This window comes from Folsomia candida, unplaced genomic scaffold (genome assembly GCF_002217175.1).
Source record: "Folsomia candida strain VU population unplaced genomic scaffold, ASM221717v1 Fcan01_Sc008, whole genome shotgun sequence".
Lineage (NCBI taxonomy): Eukaryota > Metazoa > Arthropoda > Collembola > Entomobryomorpha > Isotomidae > Folsomia > Folsomia candida.
This window is the reverse complement of record NW_019091200.1, coordinates 33,596-51,331: the sequence shown is the minus strand read 5'-3', so window position 1 is coordinate 51,331 and position 17,736 is coordinate 33,596. Positions and strand designations below refer to the sequence as shown.

The 17,736-nt window shown below is 39.7% G+C and overlaps 4 protein-coding genes and 1 long non-coding RNA gene across 15 annotated transcripts; 2 read left to right on the top strand and 3 right to left on the bottom strand.

Annotated features, from left to right (window-relative positions):
* Positions 1-1,061: 1,061 nt before the first annotated feature.
* Positions 1,062-1,954, bottom strand: LOC110853534. Its single transcript, XM_022101809.2, has 3 exons — positions 1,771-1,954; positions 1,431-1,682; positions 1,062-1,350 (listed from the first exon to the last, which is right to left on the bottom strand). Exons 1-3 carry the CDS (start codon positions 1,868-1,870, stop codon positions 1,223-1,225), a joined length of 480 nt encoding a protein of 159 aa, XP_021957501.1. The 5' UTR covers positions 1,871-1,954; the 3' UTR covers positions 1,062-1,222.
* A 481-nt stretch (positions 1,955-2,435) lies between these two features.
* On the bottom strand, positions 2,436-3,620 carry LOC110853506. The gene is made up of 4 exons (XM_022101783.2): positions 3,301-3,620; positions 3,095-3,200; positions 2,818-3,021; positions 2,436-2,740 (listed from the first exon to the last, which is right to left on the bottom strand). Exons 1-4 carry the CDS (start codon positions 3,331-3,333, stop codon positions 2,574-2,576), a joined length of 510 nt encoding a protein of 169 aa, XP_021957475.1. The 5' UTR covers positions 3,334-3,620; the 3' UTR covers positions 2,436-2,573.
* A 3,943-nt stretch (positions 3,621-7,563) lies between these two features.
* Positions 7,564-10,404, top strand: LOC110853399. 11 transcript variants are annotated; one of them, XR_004835480.1, is made up of 3 exons: positions 7,564-7,837; positions 8,475-8,527; positions 9,633-10,404. XR_004835480.1 is itself a non-coding variant. In XM_035854638.1 (3 exons), the coding sequence occupies exons 2-3, from the start codon at positions 8,487-8,489 to the stop codon at positions 10,062-10,064; spliced, it is 489 nt and encodes a 162-aa protein (XP_035710531.1). In that variant the 5' UTR covers positions 7,672-7,837; positions 8,475-8,486; the 3' UTR covers positions 10,065-10,404. The 11 variants fall into 11 exon arrangements, 4 of the variants coding, with proteins under 4 accessions (XP_035710531.1, XP_035710532.1, XP_035710534.1 ...); XR_004835479.1 differs by having other exon boundaries at positions 8,475-8,717; XR_004835476.1 differs by having other exon boundaries at positions 8,475-8,823; positions 9,197-10,404.
* Positions 10,405-11,136: 732 nt separating this feature from the next.
* On the bottom strand, positions 11,137-14,937 carry LOC110853098. Its single transcript, XM_022101327.2, has 8 exons — positions 13,441-14,937; positions 13,042-13,361; positions 12,873-12,960; positions 12,627-12,797; positions 11,993-12,206; positions 11,782-11,924; positions 11,483-11,640; positions 11,137-11,405 (listed from the first exon to the last, which is right to left on the bottom strand). Exons 1-6 carry the CDS (start codon positions 14,242-14,244, stop codon positions 11,860-11,862), a joined length of 1,662 nt encoding a protein of 553 aa, XP_021957019.1. The 5' UTR covers positions 14,245-14,937; the 3' UTR covers positions 11,137-11,405; positions 11,483-11,640; positions 11,782-11,859.
* Positions 14,938-16,416: 1,479 nt separating this feature from the next.
* On the top strand, positions 16,417-17,051 carry LOC118436501. The gene is made up of 3 exons (XR_004835507.1): positions 16,417-16,569; positions 16,691-16,853; positions 16,920-17,051. It is a non-coding gene; the product is annotated as an uncharacterized LOC118436501 (long non-coding RNA).
* The last annotated feature ends 685 nt before the right edge of the window (positions 17,052-17,736 follow it).

Here is a 17,736-nt window from a genome sequence, read left to right as displayed (position 1 = left end):
AATTCAAAATCGGACCGTAATTGGCCTGACTGTTATTAATTATAACGTCAATTAAATCTAAATTACAGGGAGGCAAGTCCTGACGGAGTTTTAATCTTATAAAGTAATTTGCACAAGTCAATAATTCCTTTAACCAAGAGTCACGTTACTCCCATAAGCAGCATCAAGCTCGTAACACATTCGTGATCGGGATCAAACTGGAGAGGAATTCCTTCGTGTGATGTGATGTCCTTTGGTCGTGGGACACACACGCGAAGGGGTCATTTTGAACACATGCATGCATGGCCAAAATTCTACCAGACCAAGAAGAGGGGGTTTCTCCATGGATTTGCGAATTGTATGTGCTCATTAATATGATAAATTTAGCAGGACATGCGATTTCCTTGTAACAATAAGTTCCCCATGTGGGTCGTATATGTATGCTGGTAAATTCGCAAACTGGTTACGCTGGAATGCATGATAATAAAGTTGGTGGAAATTAGTTAGAAAATGGATAAAAGCTGGCAGATCATGATTAGCACGAAATAACAGCAAAATGTTAAATGCACCTGGGTCGTTATCAAGTTTACAGCCGGGTTCTAAGCTCCTATTTAGTTGCACCACCAACCACCTTCGGAAACGAAGACGTACATAAATATGTGACCCTGGAGCGTTTTAACCATATGCAATAATATAATTCATGACACAAGTGTGAATCGCGTGAGGTTTGGGAAGCAGTAAAATTTTCGAGGCATAGATTCAGCCAGGTATTTATGCAGCATTGGTTGTGGTATTATTGGCATGGTCAGGATTCTGACTAGTTCAAAAAGTTTACGACCATGGCAAACTGTCATCAGCTAAGCAACCCGGGCTCCTTCGGATTTATGACGGGTGACAAAAGGCGAGAAATTATAATGAGTTTCGAAAACCAGGCCAAAGTTTAATTGCCATCGTTTAAATTCCTGGCTTGTAAATTTAAATATATTTATTATGCGAATCGAAATGATTTATCACATGCAGAAATTGGTCAGGTTTATGCAGGATCATTCAAAAGTTGAGCTAAATAAGACATTTCTGAACGATTGACGATAATTACTTTCTTTTTATTGCCACCACTAAAAAAGCATAAACTGCCCAGAAAATCTACGCTATTTGAGAATTATTCTATACGATTGAGCATCAGGCACATAAATACGTTGCATATTTAGGATCACTTAACACTAAATGAGCGTCGTCCCTCTCACTAAACGGGTGCAGTTACAGCTCTAATTATTTCCTGTTCAGCAGGCTGCTTAGATTTCTTCGATGCTACAAATTCGTTGTGTATCGTCCAGTCTAAAACTCGTGAGTTAGTCGTGTTGAAATCTTTCACTGGAAATTAGAGAGAAGAGAAATAAGGTGACAATTTGTGGAAAATGGAATTTTCTTAATTACAGGAAATTGCTCCTCACTATTATTGTTGTACGCCCGTAACAAGTCGAAAGGCACTTTTCCATCCTCCATTTCCCTGTAGTACTCGGATAATCCGGATTTTACGGTGTAAATCGTCCCCGTGAAGGAGGACGTGCTCGTGGTGGAAGAAGGGGACGAATGTCGCGAATATTTCGCACCATTCCGAAAACACGGGAACATTGGGGATTTTTTGTATCGTTTAAACAGCTCGTGTTTCTTTAATGAATTTTCAGAGTGGATGCGAGACTCGACTATTTAGTGGGGAAAAATTAATTTTTATTTAAAATTTGCAATTAAAATTAACTTCAAAATTGTATAATTAATAGTTTAGAAATTTACCTTTATCAGTAAAACACCGGTAACATCCGTACGCCGCGAAGCCACCAAAGATGCCGATGAAGCCGAGCAGAATTATGCAGAGGATGACGTCCACCCCCATTTGTGCACTTTCACTTTGTAAGTCGTGCTTAAATTAAGGGGTCTTTTGCCTCCGACTTTGTTGCGGCGTGTGAAGGCATTTTTCTTCCTCGTGTGTGTGTTCCTTACCTCAGACGAGGAAATATTGCACCTGTGACCCACTTTTCATTTCCTTGCAACACATGTAATTTCAGGTTGAGTAAGGTTTTGTTATTTGTTCCTTTTGTGTTTCACGTGTGTGTTTCAGTGGAGAGAGGTACGTACGTGATTGGTGTGGTGAAAGCAGGTTACCTCATTTATTAGATATGCATCGGGTCAATTGCCTCCTCCTGTGCCGATATGTGTAAGCTAAGCATGCTGATATGCCACCTTTATTTCCCGGAGAGGTGAAAGTGTGACAAAAAACGTAAGAGAGAAGAGTGTAGTCGCCTTAATTCGTAATATGAGGGGTATATTTTTCATGCATATTGGCAAAGTGTGCGAAATTCGGGTCAGACAGCCCCCTAAAAATGTATGCTTTCTTATATTTTCGCATTACGTTATGCAATCCGAAATATGAAAGTGACGTTTGAGTTGTACGCCAAAAATGAAAATTTATTTTTTTTTATTTGAAGGATTATTTTAAAGGTCACTTCGTTCCATAATGATTCTATTATTTGAAATCTTTGATAGACAGTTTGCAAAGTCAGTGTTTGTTTAAGCTCCGTGGAACAGAGGATGATTTTTCATGACGGGGACCAACCCTGCCGGCCCGCATATCCATTCCTCTTATTTCCGGTGGTGTGCACAACTTCCTCCACGTCGGACTGAACGAGGGGTATATTCGTGGGGGAGACTTTGGACGATGACCTGCTGTAGCTTCGACTGGGATGCGGCTGGGATGAATAGTTTGCTGTAATTTTGAACAAGTTAAATAGGTTTTACAGATTTGGATCGCTTTAACGTGACAATTTTTAACGAGGAAATTACTTCTGTCCTCTAAAACGTGACCGGGTGGGTATTGCAGCACTGCGGGATTGATAACGGCGTGCGGGATGTGGTTGGGATGAGCCCCATTCAGAATTTTAAAGGAATACAGCGAGGGTTGGAAAATAGCTTCCGGTGGGGAAATCGCGGTTGGAAGAGGGTCGTAGTAATTCTTCGCGGTCCAGGCTTCACTCTCCTCATCTTTCGCTGAAATTATATAGCAGACAGAAATTAGAAAGTTGTAAACACCAAAAAAATTGTTGATTATCTTAAAATTCACCTCCTTCCTTTTTGGCAACTATGCAGCACAAACAGTAACAGAGCAGGCCGAGGATGAAGAATAAAATCGCCAATCCTATTATGGATCCGATACCCGCTGCTAAATCCTGTAATTGGCAAAATTAAAACTCTGTCAACTATTATTTTACGAGAAAAAATGTGACCCTGAGCAAAAAATGCGGTGCAAGCATATTGAAATCAACTCACCATTCCGCTCCCAGTTTGACGATCCGTCCCCATAAATCTTGGAACAAATTGACCTCACTTTCAAAATTTTTTGTCACTTAATCCAACTTTTTTCCTAATTTTGCACTTCTGGAGAATGAGGGCACACGGCGACATACTTTTTCGCCCAGAACTCCGTATGCGACTCAGCACTGCATGGGACCAAACGAATCTTGGTGAATTTGTGGAAACAAGTTTGTCCCATTCCATCCAGGCATGTAAATTTAATGGGTTAAATATATGTAGTGTGTAGTGCTTTGTTTAGGTGTTGAATAAAACTAAGCTGGCAATTCATAACTTTATATGCATGACAGTTGCCACTGCTGAAAATATAATTCTGTGTACGTGGGAAATACATGTGCGACTGGTTTCGGTATACTTTCACATGCTCACTTTTCGAGATCTTTCTGTGTTTCAACTTTCTTTCTCTCACGCGATTTCAATATTAAGGTGAAGTCTGCATGGCTGGCATGAGGTAAAAGGAAGCCAGGCAAATAAGTGGTTAACCAGGAGGGTCAGAGATTTTCGTCGATATAATTGACTCTGACCCCACGTCAAAGTATGCAACATGATTGTGACACGCAATGAATGGTGAAGGGTACACGGAAGAGAGGAGAACTGATTTAATGCAAAATTTAATTTACAAACAGCTGTACCTCAATGATTGAGGTCTGGTCATGTGGATGACACGGGGCTGCAGAAGATGATTTAACGTCGACTACTTTTAAAGATATGTAACTCTGCAATTATTTGACGCTTTATCATTCTATTTTGTACCAAAACGAGCTAGATCGTTACCATATGTGACTCTAACGTTGTGGTAATAATTTTTGTTGCCAATAATGGATAATAAGTTTGTCATCATGGCGGTAATACTGTGACCACAAAGTAAAAAAAAAATATTACAAGAGTGGTAAAAAGCTTTGCTTGTAACTCAGGATCGGTAAATTTATTGCTGTAGAGCCGAATAGGCACTACCTACTGTTTCTATCTAGTTCGACACTAGGCAAAATATGCACATTTTTATGCAGTTTGTGTAAATAATCGAAACTATTTGAGTACTCTATTGGTAGCATTCTTTGGGGTTGGGTGGTACATGGTACATTGGTGAAGATACACGTGCAAATAATTTAAGATAATAGATAAATAACCCATCGTACGATAATGTTGCAAAATTGGGTAAGAAATTTAATTTTTAAAAATTTAAACATTTAATATCTACATATATATTGTTAACGCACTTGATCCTCACAATACCGATAAATCAGTATGATGTCACATTATGGTTCTCTCGTCCGTTAAAAAAGTCATCGATACATAAATCCCAAGTAAAAAAAAACAATTGTTATTCATATGAAAAACACGTTATTAAAAGCGCCCAGTAATTGATAAAGTACAATTTTGTGTCGCAATTGGCGATAACGTGATCACAGTAAAGTTACCATGTTTCTGTTTCTGTATCAGTTGTCAGTACTAACTGGAATCAGAGTACATTACACGGAAAACCCAATAACATCCACCACTGAGGAACGAGACAATCAATCGTCAATCGTTCCACTACTTGAACTTGATGTACAGTGGCATCAAGATAACCTTACCCCGCCGAATCTCAAGGCCATGCGCGCACAACGACAGGCTCGATCCCGCAAAAATGGCCTAAAAACAGTTTCTCGTTTTTACACTCTAGTGACCTTAATAGTTGACCTTTTGAGGTCAAACTTGGCACACACACTCACAACCATATTCCCCAGGGTGGTTCTTAAGGATTTTGACCTAGGTCACTTCAGTGACCTTCCAGAAATCACCAAACTTGTTGCATGATATTTGGTTTTTGCACTCTAGTGACCGCAAGAGTTGACCTTTTGAGGTCAAACCTGGCACACACACTCACAACCATATTCCCCAGGGTGGATTTCAAGGATTTTGACCTAGGTCACTTCAGTGACCTTCAAGAAATCACCAAACTTGTGGCATAATATTTGGTTTTTACACTAGTGACCGTAATATTTGACCTTTTGAGGTCAAACTTGGTAAACATATTGCCAACCACATTCCCCAGGGTGGTTTTCAAGGATTTTGACCTAGGTCACCTGCGTGACCTTCCAGAAATCACCAAACTTGTTGCATGATATTTGGTTTTTACACTCTAGTGACCGTAATATTTGACTTTTTGAGGTCAAACTTGGCACACACACTCACAACCATATTCCCCAGGGTGGTTCTTAAGGATTTTGACCTAGGTCACTTCAGTGACCTTCCAGAAATCACCAAACTTGTTGCATGATATTTGGTTTTTGCACTCTAGTGACCGCAAGAGTTGACCTTTTGAGGTCAAACCTGGCACACACACTCACAACCATATTCCCCAGGGTGGTTTTCAAGGATTTTGACCTAGGTCACCTACGGGACCTTCCAGAAATCATCAAACTTTTTGCATAATATTTGGTTTTTGCACTCTAGTGACCGCAAGAGTTGACCTTTTGAGGTCAAACCTGGCACACACACTCACAACCATATTCCCCAGGGTGGTTTTCAAGGATTTTGACCTAGGTCACCTACGGGACCTTCCAGAAATCATCAAACTTTTTGCATAATATTTGGTTTTTACAATCTAGTGACCGTACTTTTTGACCTTTTGAGGTCATACTTGGCACACATATTGCCAAGCACATTCCCCAGGGTGGTTTTCAACGATCTTGACCTAGGTCACCTGCATGACCTTCCAGAAATCACCAAACTTTTTGCATAATATTTGGTTGTTACACTCTTGTAACCGTACTTTTTTCTTACCTTGTAAGACTACATTGTAAGTTACAATGCAAGTTGTTTACGTGTACAACTCAGATCTGGTTGGGACCAATTTTATTTTGTTCACCACAAAAAATAAGCATACCCGTATTTTTTCATTTTTCCTAATGCGCTAATTTGAGCGCGAGGCGCGAATTTTAAAACATTTTTCAGCCAAAACCTCGGTTTTTAAAAATTCTGTAAATTTTCGAATTTTAGCTCGAATCAAAAAATTCGAAAACATGTCTCTTCAGAATGACTTACCTGAGTTATGAAAAATCCAATTATCTGGAAATTTGAATTTCAAATTTTTTTCTCGGTTTTTGAAATTCATTAAAATTATAAACTCTTTCAAATTTTTAATTTTTCTGAAAATAATGCATGTGGATTTTTTACAAGTCAGGTAAGTCATTCTGGAAAGACATATTTTCGAATTTTTGGATTCGCGCTGAAATTCGAAAAGTTACGGAATTTTTTACGGATTTTTTCACCCTGGGGAATGTGCTTGGCAATATGTGCGCCAAGTATGACCTCAAAAGGTCAAAAAGTACGGTCACTAGATTGTAAAAACCAAATATTATGCAAAAAGTTTGATGATTTCTGGAAGGTCCCGTAGGTGACCTAGGTCAAAATCCTTGAAAACCACCCTGGGGAATATGGTTGTGAGTGTGTGTGCCAGGTTTGACCTCAAAAGGTCAACTCTTGCGGTCACTAGAGTGCAAAAACCAAATATTATGCAAAAAGTTTGATGATTTCTGGAAGGTCCCGTAGGTGACCTAGGTCAAAATCCTTGAAAACCACCCTGGGGAATATGGTTGTGAGTGTGTGTGCCAGGTTTGACCTCAAAAGGTCAACTCTTGCGGTCACTAGAGTGCAAAAACCAAATATCATGCAACAAGTTTGGTGATTTCTGGAAGGTCACTGAAGTGACCTAGGTCAAAATCCTGAAGAACCACCCTGGGGAATATGGTTGTGAGTGTGTGTGCCAAGTTTGACCTCAAAAAGTCAAATATTACGGTCACTAGAGTGTAAAAACCAAATATCATGCAACAAGTTTGGTGATTTCTGGAAGGTCACGCAGGTGACCTAGGTCAAAATCCTTGAAAACCACCCTGGGGAATGTGGTTGGCAATATGTTTACCAAGTTTGACCTCAAAAGGTCAAATATTACGGTCACTAGTGTAAAAACCAAATATTATGCCACAAGTTTGGTGATTTCTTGAAGGTCACTGAAGTGACCTAGGTCAAAATCCTTGAAATCCACCCTGGGGAATGTGGTTGGCAATATGTTTGCCAAGTTTGACCTCAAAAGGTCAACTATTACGGTCACTAGAGTGTAAAAACCAAATATTATGCCACAAGTTTGGTGATTTCTTGAAGGTCACTGAAGTGACCTAGGTCAAAATCCTTGAGGACCACCCTGGGGAATATGGTTGTGAGTGTGTGTGCCAAGTTTGACCTCAAAAGGTCAACTATTAAGGTCACTAGAGTGTAAAAACGAGTCCCTGTTTTTTAGGCGATTTGTGCGGGATTGAGCCTGTCATTGTGCGCGCACCGCCTTGAGATTCGGCGGCGTAAGGTTATCTTGCTGCCACTGTACCGCAGATATGTAAAAGGAATATATACATAAATATCTTTAAACACTAATAAACACTCATCGTCAGTCGTACAATTTCGCCACTGAAATCAATAATTGCATCTCATCTGGATATTTCAAGTAATTTGGGCTTAGGTTTGTAGAATTTTTCTCAAGATTTTTTTTTGAGAGTTGGCATAATTTGTAGAATTTGTAGAATTTCTGAATTTTTCGGCAAACTTTGTTTAATTATATTAATCGGTAACTTTGCAAAATCCCAATTAAATTATTTAATTAAATGGATAAATAAATAATAGTTTGCCGAAAAATAATTATTTATCCAATTATTATTGGATAAATAATTAATTATTTATCCAATTATTTATTTATCCATTTAATTAAATAATTGGATAAATAATTAATTATTTATCCAATAATAATTGGATAAATAATTATTTTTCGGCAAACTTTGTTTAATTATATTAATCGGTAACTTTGCAAAATCCCAATTAAATTATTTAATTAAATGGATAAATAAATAATTGGATAAATAATTAATTATTTATCCAATAATAATTGGATAAATAATTATTTTTCGGCAAACTTTGTTTAATTATATTAATCGGTAACTTTGCAAAATCCCAATTAAATTATTTTAAATTTGTTGGATAAATAATTTGGTAAAGTTTGCAAACTATATTCAAAATAATTGCGCAATAATTTTCGCAGTAATCCTTACTTTTGTAAACGAGATAATTTTTTTTCGTTATTTAAAATCTTTATTTATTGGTAGCTGTCTATAAACATGGCTAGGGCATGCAATACCGGGGTCGTTTTCCAAAACCGGTATTCGGTATTTTCGGTATTGGGACCTTCGGTAATACCGGTAGTACCGACACCATATGTTAAATATGTATTAAGCTTTGGAAAATGATCATACGAAGCAATACATAGTAAAAACTCTGCAAGGAATTAAATGCTGATGTGTAATAACATATCACTAAAATGAACATACTTCAAATCACTAAGGAAAAAGGTTGGTCATATACCTCTTAACAAATTAAACTGTGAGGTTCAAAGTTCCAGTGTTTGGCACAGACAAACAATTTCAAGTGGGTTCAAACCAAATCAAATTAAATCAGGTACTGGTTCAAATTTTTAACTATGAATTATATGCCCACTATGTTCTATTGGCTCCTAATGTCGCAACTTTTACAAATTCATCAAGTTTTCTACATAAACAAGTAAATACATGAGCGAAAATTTCCAAAAACTCCAAAATTCTAACATTATCTGAAAATACATTTCGTTTGTACATATGTAACATTACTCAAATATGCAAAAGATATTTTCCGTGAATTTGTAAATTTCCACTTGAGGCGTAAAATGGTTGTTAGTTGACTGAGTCGATTTATCGGATTACGGTATCCGTGAAGCATTTCTGGGGTTTGTATCTTCTTAACAATAATGATTCGGCTATTTAAAATTTAGTATTTCTTCGTATGATTTCTGCAGATACGCGGTCTTTTATGAGTCTCGTACACGAACAACGGTTTACCCGGATTGTGAGCTTTTTAGAAATTTGTATACACGACAATCTGCCTGAATAAACGTCTTATTTAATATTATAAGTTATCGAGCCGTCAATTTCTCGAGTATTTTTTGAAAATTTTCGGAAACTTTAAAAATAAATGTTCTAGAATATTCACAAATAAAGTTAAATGTATGTTGGGTGTGAGTGATAAATTTCCCATAATTTTTATCTGCCAAAAATCTGATTTTTTTATTTGAACCAGTTGAATTTGCTTGACTGAAAGACGGTTTCAATATGTCACATTTTTAACTTGAATACCGGTATTGAGCTTGTCAATACCGGTATTCGGTATTCGGTAATACCGGTGAATACCGGTACTCGAATACCGGTATTGCATGCCCTAACATGGACGCCAAGACTTTCACCACCATTCTGGTCGTCACCCTCACCGTCGTAACTTCATCATTCTGCATCCCCCAGTACGGCGAAGTTTGCAACAGTCTCATCCAATGTGAACCTTACACTGACCGGATTGACCAAAGTGTGACCTGCATTTACCGCTTGAACACGACAAACCCGGACGGCGTGTGCGCCACGTTCGCCGTGGGAGGAGGCAGATGTCAGTGTTCGCGAAATTGCGGCCCTTTCAACGATTATCACGACATTGGCGAATTTCTCCCCGAGGAAAGGCGCTGTGTCGCGATGGTGGGCAAGTTCTGCTACTCCGGGTTGCCGGATGACTGCGTGGAGAACGCGTACTGTCCAAACACGAGACCATATTGTGTTTGCAAGTTGGGATTCGAAACTGCTCCGGATGGCAAGCATTGTGTGGCTATTGCGAATAAATAAGTATGACTTTTTTCTCGGTTATTTGTAAAATTAATAAAAATCTGGCGTTTACGGCAGTAATTTGCGAAAAATAAATTTCACAATTTTTTCCAGTATTTCACCTTTTTGGACAATTTCTGATCGACAAATTTTCTCAAAATTGGTTAAAAATCGTCTATTTCGGTTTTTGTCTCGAAAAGTTCCAAAATATTAGTGTGATTTCTTTATGTACACAAAATTGCGCAGATTTTATGCTATTATACGCCAAAAGATCGCTAGAAGATGAATAACTAGTAACTAGTTCATTTCATACGTCTCTACTAATTTCTTAATAAACATTAAATATGATACAATGTCAAAATATTTTAGCTCAACAATCGCAATCAATTTGAACATCAAATTACGTGAATTTTATCGCAAAAAACCTACAGTGCAGACTCCATATAGCCCGAGTCAGGGACATAGTCCCAGACTCAGTGAGTCAGAGTTCTAAATTTTTCTCCGAATTGACCGAACATATTACCAAACTCCGTGTTCTGGATAGTTAAATGTCTTAGATTTTCGATTATTTGGCATCAAATCCTTCAAAATGGGTCACCCTCCAGGGTCACTCTGGTTGCAATTTGCTCACTTTTAACTTTATACCCTTTCATGATAAGACATTACCTGTCACGATGCCGAATTTCCTGTTTTTACATCAATTTCTAAAAATCGGTACGGGTCACCCCATAGAGTCGCTCCAGATAACAATTTTACAAATGTCTTTTCATATTCTTCCATTAGGACCCATAAGTAACCTATCCACCAAATTTCAGCTTTTTATGACAATTTTCAAATTTTGGTGCATAATACCCCACCCACTCCGATGACCCTCACCGGTCAACCACTTGACCGATTTCGCCCATCTTCGAACTCGTTTCCTAACTTTGTCTAATATGCATATGGTGAAAATTTCAAGTCAATCGGTTCAGCCGTTTTGGCTCTATCGTGGCGGACAGACAGACAGACGGACGGACGGACGGACATGACGGTTCCATAAGCTAAAAATCAGTGATCGAAATTACATAAATTTGTATTTTGCTACTACTGGCCAATTTATTATTTTCCAATTTATCATCTCAACCATCCAATTAATTCAATTTCGGCACAAAATTAAATGTATCAAATTTTTCTTCCAGTACGTAAAATTGTTTAGATAAGTTTTATTTGAAGATCCTTCGACAACGTGATTCCCGTCTGAAACGGTTGATTGAATTCAAATTTCTCCAACGACACGTTTCCCAAGAAGGGCGCCTCCCTCTCCAAAAAGTTGGGAGTTGCCTGCTGGTGCTGGTGGTGCGGTTGTTGGACGGTCTCCGTGATCTGTAATAGATACATTAACAAAATTATTATTTTTGTAATCAGGGAGCGTGTTTTTCGAAAATTTTCGAAAAACCTACCTCTTCGAAACCACTCATCTTGAAGGACTGGAGCCGAGACCCGGTCGTAATAACGGCTGGAAGGAGAGTCTGGTCGATTCGCTTTTCATCTCCGTGTAACCCGTACCTATTGTAAGTGCTTTTCGCAGCGCTCTGGTGTAGGGTCAAGTCGTGGATGTCTAAAAATATGAAAAATTGGGTGAGGTGAAAATTCTGAATGAAAAACTACGAATAAACGTTACGAATTATGAAAGAGGAATTGTAAATAAAATACTAATGATAAATTACGAATAAGATTATGGATACAAATAACGACTTACTGTTCATAAGACCAATTCGGCTAAACGCAAGCAGAATTTCTGGACATCGAAACGCTGGTTTTGACACTGCCACCGCCTTCAATTTCCTCCATTCTTGAGCAACTTTGAAGATCTCGTCCAATTTGTACGGCAGGGTGACCTGTCTGTATAAAAAAATGAAAAATAATGACCATCACCTAACAAAAACCAGAAATTATCCTTTTATGCTCACCCTGCAAAATATCTGGGTGCGCCTTTGAAAGAAATTGCGAGATTTTCCACGTTCGGGCACATTTTGGTAAAGTTAGAGAGAGGTTTCCACTCTGGGACGACGGGGGATGAACGTGGAATTCGAACAGTTGAAGATTCAAGATGAACAAATTCTTCACGTTGTAGTTGATGGCACACTCGACCGGATTGAAGAGATGGCCGTTGGCGATGGCGTGCTAGAGAATTAATTAAATTTGTAACGGTTGTGTCGACAGTTTTTATTAGCTTTTCCAACATACTTTGCGAATTTTTCAAGTAAAATTACGCACATAGACTTGGTCTAGATTTCAAATAGTTTTTGCTGAAAAAATTGGAGTGCAAAATTTCAAGGATTGGTATTTTTTTACTAGTTTGGTCAAAAATGTCTTCGTTTTTTACTCTTATATTAAAGAAAGGAACTAAAATTTAAAACTATTTACCACGTTTTAAAAAATTTCAAGGATTTTAGACGAAATATTTTTTTCTAAAAAATTGGATTCCAAAAAATTAAGAATTGAATATCTACTTAAGAAATTATCCGGTCAAAATATGATATTTTCTTAAATAGATGAACCAGGAATTTGAATTTTTATAAAATTTATAATTGGTCAACTCACAAGGTGCTCTTGCTGCTGAAAAGGAGTCCAGTCCGCAACGACGCCAGGACTTGGCTTGATGTCCACGAGGAGCGTGGTCATCCCAGGAAATCGATTAATAAAGCGGTGGATGGCACCGTTCTCGGCCAGAGATGGGCGTGGTTGGTACAAGTAGAGATCAACATTTCGGACCTTTGAGAATAAAAATCAGAATTAATGTATTTAAGCCATCATTTCCGGTCGGGATGATATGCATAATTTGCATACTTGAGGATAAATGGTCAAGTAGGAGATCTTCTGAGACACGGGAAGGGTGGAAATACCTCTCCGCATGGACAGCTTGATAGTCTGGAGGCTAAAAAAATTAAAGATTTTGAGATTAAATTTACAGCATTTTCGAGCAAAAAGGACATTTACATATTCAATATTTGCATACTTTTTCATTTCCACATTGGGAACGAGATCCCACTCTTGAAGAGTTAGCGATTCAATGGTATTAATTCCCCCAATCTCGTTCACCGCATCCTGAAATCCCTCCCAGTCTGCCAAAACTTGTGCAGAAGTGCGCGTTTCCACATTGGGTGCGAGAAAGGCGAGGTCCTTCAGGTTTGGGCACAACGTGATAAGCACCGCGAGATGTCGAGGGTGACAGATATGCAGAATCAACGTGGTTATCTTCAAGGGTCCCATAGCCACCGAGAGTGAAATCGCAGCTCGGATCGGAGTCCAGACCAAGTTTTGACGAAAGGTGGTTACCTATCCAGAAATAAAATCAAGGTAAAAAATATTTTGCAAATTTATTTTATTGCAAATAAATTTGCGCATCAAGCCTCACCATTTGTTCTCGCAGTTGTTGTTGTTGATGATGCGGCCCTCGATTCACAAACGTAAACGTCGCCTTGTACGGCAGGAAGGCGAAATCTGTCAGATTTTCGCAAGTCTGCAGAATAGTTTTCAGGTCATCAAACATCAAATTGTCATCCGGTCGCGCAGAAGTCCTGTGAAATTCGACGCTCTTCACATACTTGCCGTACCGTTCCAGAAACAATTGGAACGTCGGAGTGGCCCGAACATCGGTCTTGCTCCGCATGCAGGTGGTCGAAATGCCCATGGCGGCGTAGTTAGCGGGAAGCAGGTAGCGGGGCGTGGTCGTCCGAGCGAGAAGCTTGTTCAGCCGACCGATCTTCCGTTTGGCGTCGCGTTCTCGCTCGAAGGTGAGGTAGGCTCGTTTGTTGCCACCGTTCCGTCGGGACAGGATCACGCCACCGGCAGCAGCCCAAGTCTTGCAAACGCTTCGAAGACCCCTGACCTCAACATCTGCCAAGTGAGATAGAATACACGAGGCGACGACGTAGTTGTCCGCGAAGGATCTGTGCTCGAAGAGAGGGACGTGGGTGACCTCCGTAGCAGGAGGAGCGTCTCCTTGTCCGTCAAGGAGGCGGTTGTCAGCAGCAGCGTTTTCGTCTCCTTGTCCTTGAACGAGGAGGAGCTCACCAGCAGCAGCGTTATCGTCCCCTTGTCCGCCAAAGAGGAGGTCGCCAGCACCAGCGCCTTGGTCTCCTAGTACTCGTAGTTCTTGAACGAAGAGTTCACCATCACCAGCGGCCAGATTGTCCATTGTAGGCAGGGTTTGCCCCATTTAGTAGAATTTAAACTTTGTTGTTACTTTGTGTGTGGTTCGATTTATAATTTTTTGAGGAGCACTTGATGAGAATTGTTGAACTTTTTCAACTTTTTTTTCCACCTTGTCTCGTCTGCTTTTAAAATTTTGTGTGAACGGATCGTAACGTAGGGAACGCATGAATAATAATTTTAGCGAAATATTTGGTGCCAAAATTCGCAATACGTGTCTATTTTATATGACAAGACTCACTAATTTCGCAAAATGTCACGCAATGATCCCACTTCTCGTACAGGAAGCCACGACTCGGTGAAAGCCAACTCCGATCCAAGAGAAAGCATTTGTACCGACTCGGACGGAAGTGATGAGACCACGAAAAGCAGTGACACTGACGACAGCATCTCCACCTCCGCGTCCACAAGCAGCAGCAACACGCAGAGTGAAAGTTCTCACGATGAAGTGGGCCCGCAACAGCAACCCGCACTTCCAATCCTCCACTCTTTGGGAGTCCTCCAACCTCTATTCGACATGGTCCAGACAAACTGGTCCGACGAGGAATTCGCTCAGCAACAGCAGTTTGACGACTTTCACATGGAGTTCGTCTCCGATGACACGCATTTTCAACCCGATCTGAGCAATGTTGTGGAATATATGCCAACAACGTCCGAGTGCGGCGAAGAAGAAAATGCTGAAGTCAAAGTTATCGCACGGCCAAGCTTTCTGCTACCCCATTGGGATACGACGACTACCAAAACTGAGTCTGATGCTTATCCTAGAAAATCGGACAGGAAAGTGACACAAATATTTGAGAAATCACGAGAACGAGATGAACAGGGTGAACTTGGTCCAAGTCGACTTGACCAAAGTGTGACCAACGTGACACCATTTCTCCGATGCAACACTGGAGGTGAAACTGATACTGCCTCTGATTTCAAAAAGTTGGATAAGCCAATAATTTCTACACGAAAGGAGGAGACAATTACACTACCGGATTGGTATATAAATTAGTAGTTTATGCATGTCACAATTAGCATAATTAAAATGAATGCTTATAAGCTTACTAAATTTTTGTAGGATAAATCCTCTCCCCAATTTAAGAAGCATTGACTCCTGTAAGAAACCTCCCCGTCACGAGGAACAGTTGCGATCCGCTGTTCGACGCGAGTATGAAATCATTCAGCAGAGCAAGCCCGACTTGTGGGAGAGGACGCTGGAATCCGTTGGGGATCAAGATTTCCGAAAAATATTCATGTACATCAGTTCCAAGGTGGATTTGGTCGATACTGAAATTCTGAGTCTCAAATATTCCAACGTGAATGACACCTTGGCCCTGGGATCGGTTAATGGCATCCTGAAACTTGTCCAGTTTGACAGCACATCGACCGACATCACGGCCACCGTGGTGAGAAATGAATCTTTGATTGGACACACGGAGGACGTGACACGTTTGGCATGGACGATGCCTCCGAACAGTAGAGCCTCCCAACTTATGTCGACAGATGCGCATGGTAATATTTCTTACAACGGAGGTCTCGCAGTGTATGCACGATTTTGACCAAACTTGTGTCAATCGATCATGAATTTAATTAATTTGAAAATTCCAAAAGTCAAGATTTGCCATTACTTAGGTTTGGCGGAGATATTTGCATTGAAAGAGGAGAAAACGGGCAATAAATTTGGAGAGTGTGAAATTTCTCAATTTTAGGATGCGTTTTCTCCTCCTTAAGATGCAAATATCTCCGCCAAACCTGCGCATTAGGAGTTCGTGTCTTTTGCAAATTGCATATTAATTAACAAAATTTGCTATCGATTTACAAAATCATGGGTCAAAATCGGAGAGCATACGGTAGGAGACCTCCATTGTTAGCCTGATAAAAATATGTATGTGTATTTACAAGAGTTCTTAAATACCCTACCCATATTCCATGTCAAATTAGGCGTCATCATTGGTTGGCTCATTTCAAACACGTCAGGAAACCAGCAAGTGCACTTTCTCCAGGATGAGTCATCCTCCGTTATTCTGGACTTTGCATGGTCGCCAGATTCGACACGAGTCGCCATTATTTACTCGGACCTTGATCAGGAATTTGGCTCTTTGCTTTGTAAAATTATTCAAATTACGTTTCCAACCTTTCCTGAAATTATTATTGTTTAATCCAAAATTTTGCCTCGATCTGGACAGACGGATTAGTTGTGGGGTCCTGGGAAGGGAATCGCGAGTGGGGAAAATCCCTGAGGTCGGCTCCATCACCACCGCAGGCTGTCGCATGGCTGGACGAAACTCGTTTCCTCGTCGTGCAAGACAATTCCATTTGTGCGAACTCTTACTCGGGCGAGCAACTGGTAATTATTTGCAAAACTAGACTACAAAGAAATGAAATGATTGACATGTTTATTCTGCACTCGTGAACGACACGATATGGTTTTGCATAAAAAATTCACTCTGTTCTGAATTGTTTACCAGCAAGCGAGATACTTTACTGATGATGAGTTGGGGGGAAGATTGGGCAAGTTGGTGTCGCTCCTGGTGAAACCGATCAACACGACGTGGAAGAACACGGGGTCGTTTACGATTGGGCTGATTTGGGAAAATAAAATTTGCCTGTTAAGAACTGTGAATGATTTGCGTAAGAATTTACAAGCAATTTTTTTTCGGAAATTTATTTAGTAATAAGTTAAATATATTTTTGTAGAAGGGTTAATTTTTGACCCACAATTAACCATCTCTTGCTCCGACTGGTCTCCAAATGGGGTCTTCATAGCGGTGGGTGGAACCAAGCGAAATCTTCAAGAAGTCAGTGGTGCGCAAGTCAATATTTTCAATTTTTCTGGAAAGGTAATAATCAAAAAATGCAGTATTTAAGTTCCCACACGAAGAATGTGAACCGATTTTTTTGTCCAATTTTACAGCTTTTGACAACCTTAAAAATTGGTAGTCCCTCAATATCCACGATTTCATGGGATTGGAACAGCATACATTTAGCCATGGGGTCTGAAACTGTGTTGTACGTTGGAACTGTGAAGCCAGTTTATAAGTTTGCATCAAATGGTCACATCCATGCCTATGCATTTTCTGAAGATGACGACAATTTCGTCGCATTTTGGGACAGGACGAATGTATGTACATACTTAAATATTGCATGAAAATTCATATTTTAGGCAGAATTTCACTCTTACTTTTTCATTCTTCAGATGAACGTTCAAAAAGTCGAGGGGAAAGTTGTAGACTTGCAAAATCACGGCGATCGATTCGTTCTCCTCTCCATAAATTCAGAGGGAATTTATGCCGTCGCGGTCATTACGAAGGCCGGATTTTGTGTCGATGGTTTGTTATACAGCGTTTTTCATTATATTAAATATTTCACAAAAAAATACATTCTCCATACAAAAATTTTTCTGATTTACAGCCCTCATCATGCTGGAAGTACAACCCTTCGCGGTGCGTCTTACGGATGTTTGTGTCGTCTGTCTTGGTCCGAAGTCAATTCTCTTGTGGCGATATATTTCCTC

What these genes read in the sequence shown, in the direction of transcription:
- LOC110853098 (XM_022101327.2), bottom strand. Translation starts at nt 14,244, where the DNA reads ATGGGGCAAACCCTGCCTACAATGGACAATCTGGCCGCTGGTGATGGT. An exon ending in ACTTGACCATTTATCCTCAA is followed by an intron (nt 12,798 to 12,872) that starts GTATGCAAATTA and finishes TTATTCTCAAAG; the next exon opens with GTCCGAAATGTTGATCTCTA. An exon ending in GCACCCAGATATTTTGCAGG is followed by an intron (nt 11,925 to 11,992) that starts GTGAGCATAAAA and finishes TTTTTTATACAG; the next exon opens with ACAGGTCACCCTGCCGTACA.
- LOC110853399 (XM_035854638.1), top strand. Translation starts at nt 8,487, where the DNA reads ATGGCTAGGGCATGCAATACCGGGGTCGTTTTCCAAAACCGGTATTCG. An exon ending in ACCGGTATTCGGTATTTTCG is followed by an intron (nt 8,544 to 9,632) that starts GTATTGGGACCT and finishes ATGGACGCCAAG; the next exon opens with ACTTTCACCACCATTCTGGT.
- LOC110853506 (XM_022101783.2), bottom strand. Translation starts at nt 3,333, where the DNA reads ATGGGGACGGATCGTCAAACTGGGAGCGGAATG. An exon ending in GTCAAACTGGGAGCGGAATG is followed by an intron (nt 3,201 to 3,300) that starts GTGAGTTGATTT and finishes TGCCAATTACAG; the next exon opens with GATTTAGCAGCGGGTATCGG. An exon ending in TCACGTTTTAGAGGACAGAA is followed by an intron (nt 2,741 to 2,817) that starts GTAATTTCCTCG and finishes TCAAAATTACAG; the next exon opens with CAAACTATTCATCCCAGCCG.
- LOC110853534 (XM_022101809.2), bottom strand. Translation starts at nt 1,870, where the DNA reads ATGGGGGTGGACGTCATCCTCTGCATAATTCTGCTCGGCTTCATCGGC. An exon ending in CCGGTGTTTTACTGATAAAG is followed by an intron (nt 1,683 to 1,770) that starts GTAAATTTCTAA and finishes CCCACTAAATAG; the next exon opens with TCGAGTCTCGCATCCACTCT. An exon ending in ACGGGCGTACAACAATAATA is followed by an intron (nt 1,351 to 1,430) that starts GTGAGGAGCAAT and finishes TCTAATTTCCAG; the next exon opens with TGAAAGATTTCAACACGACT.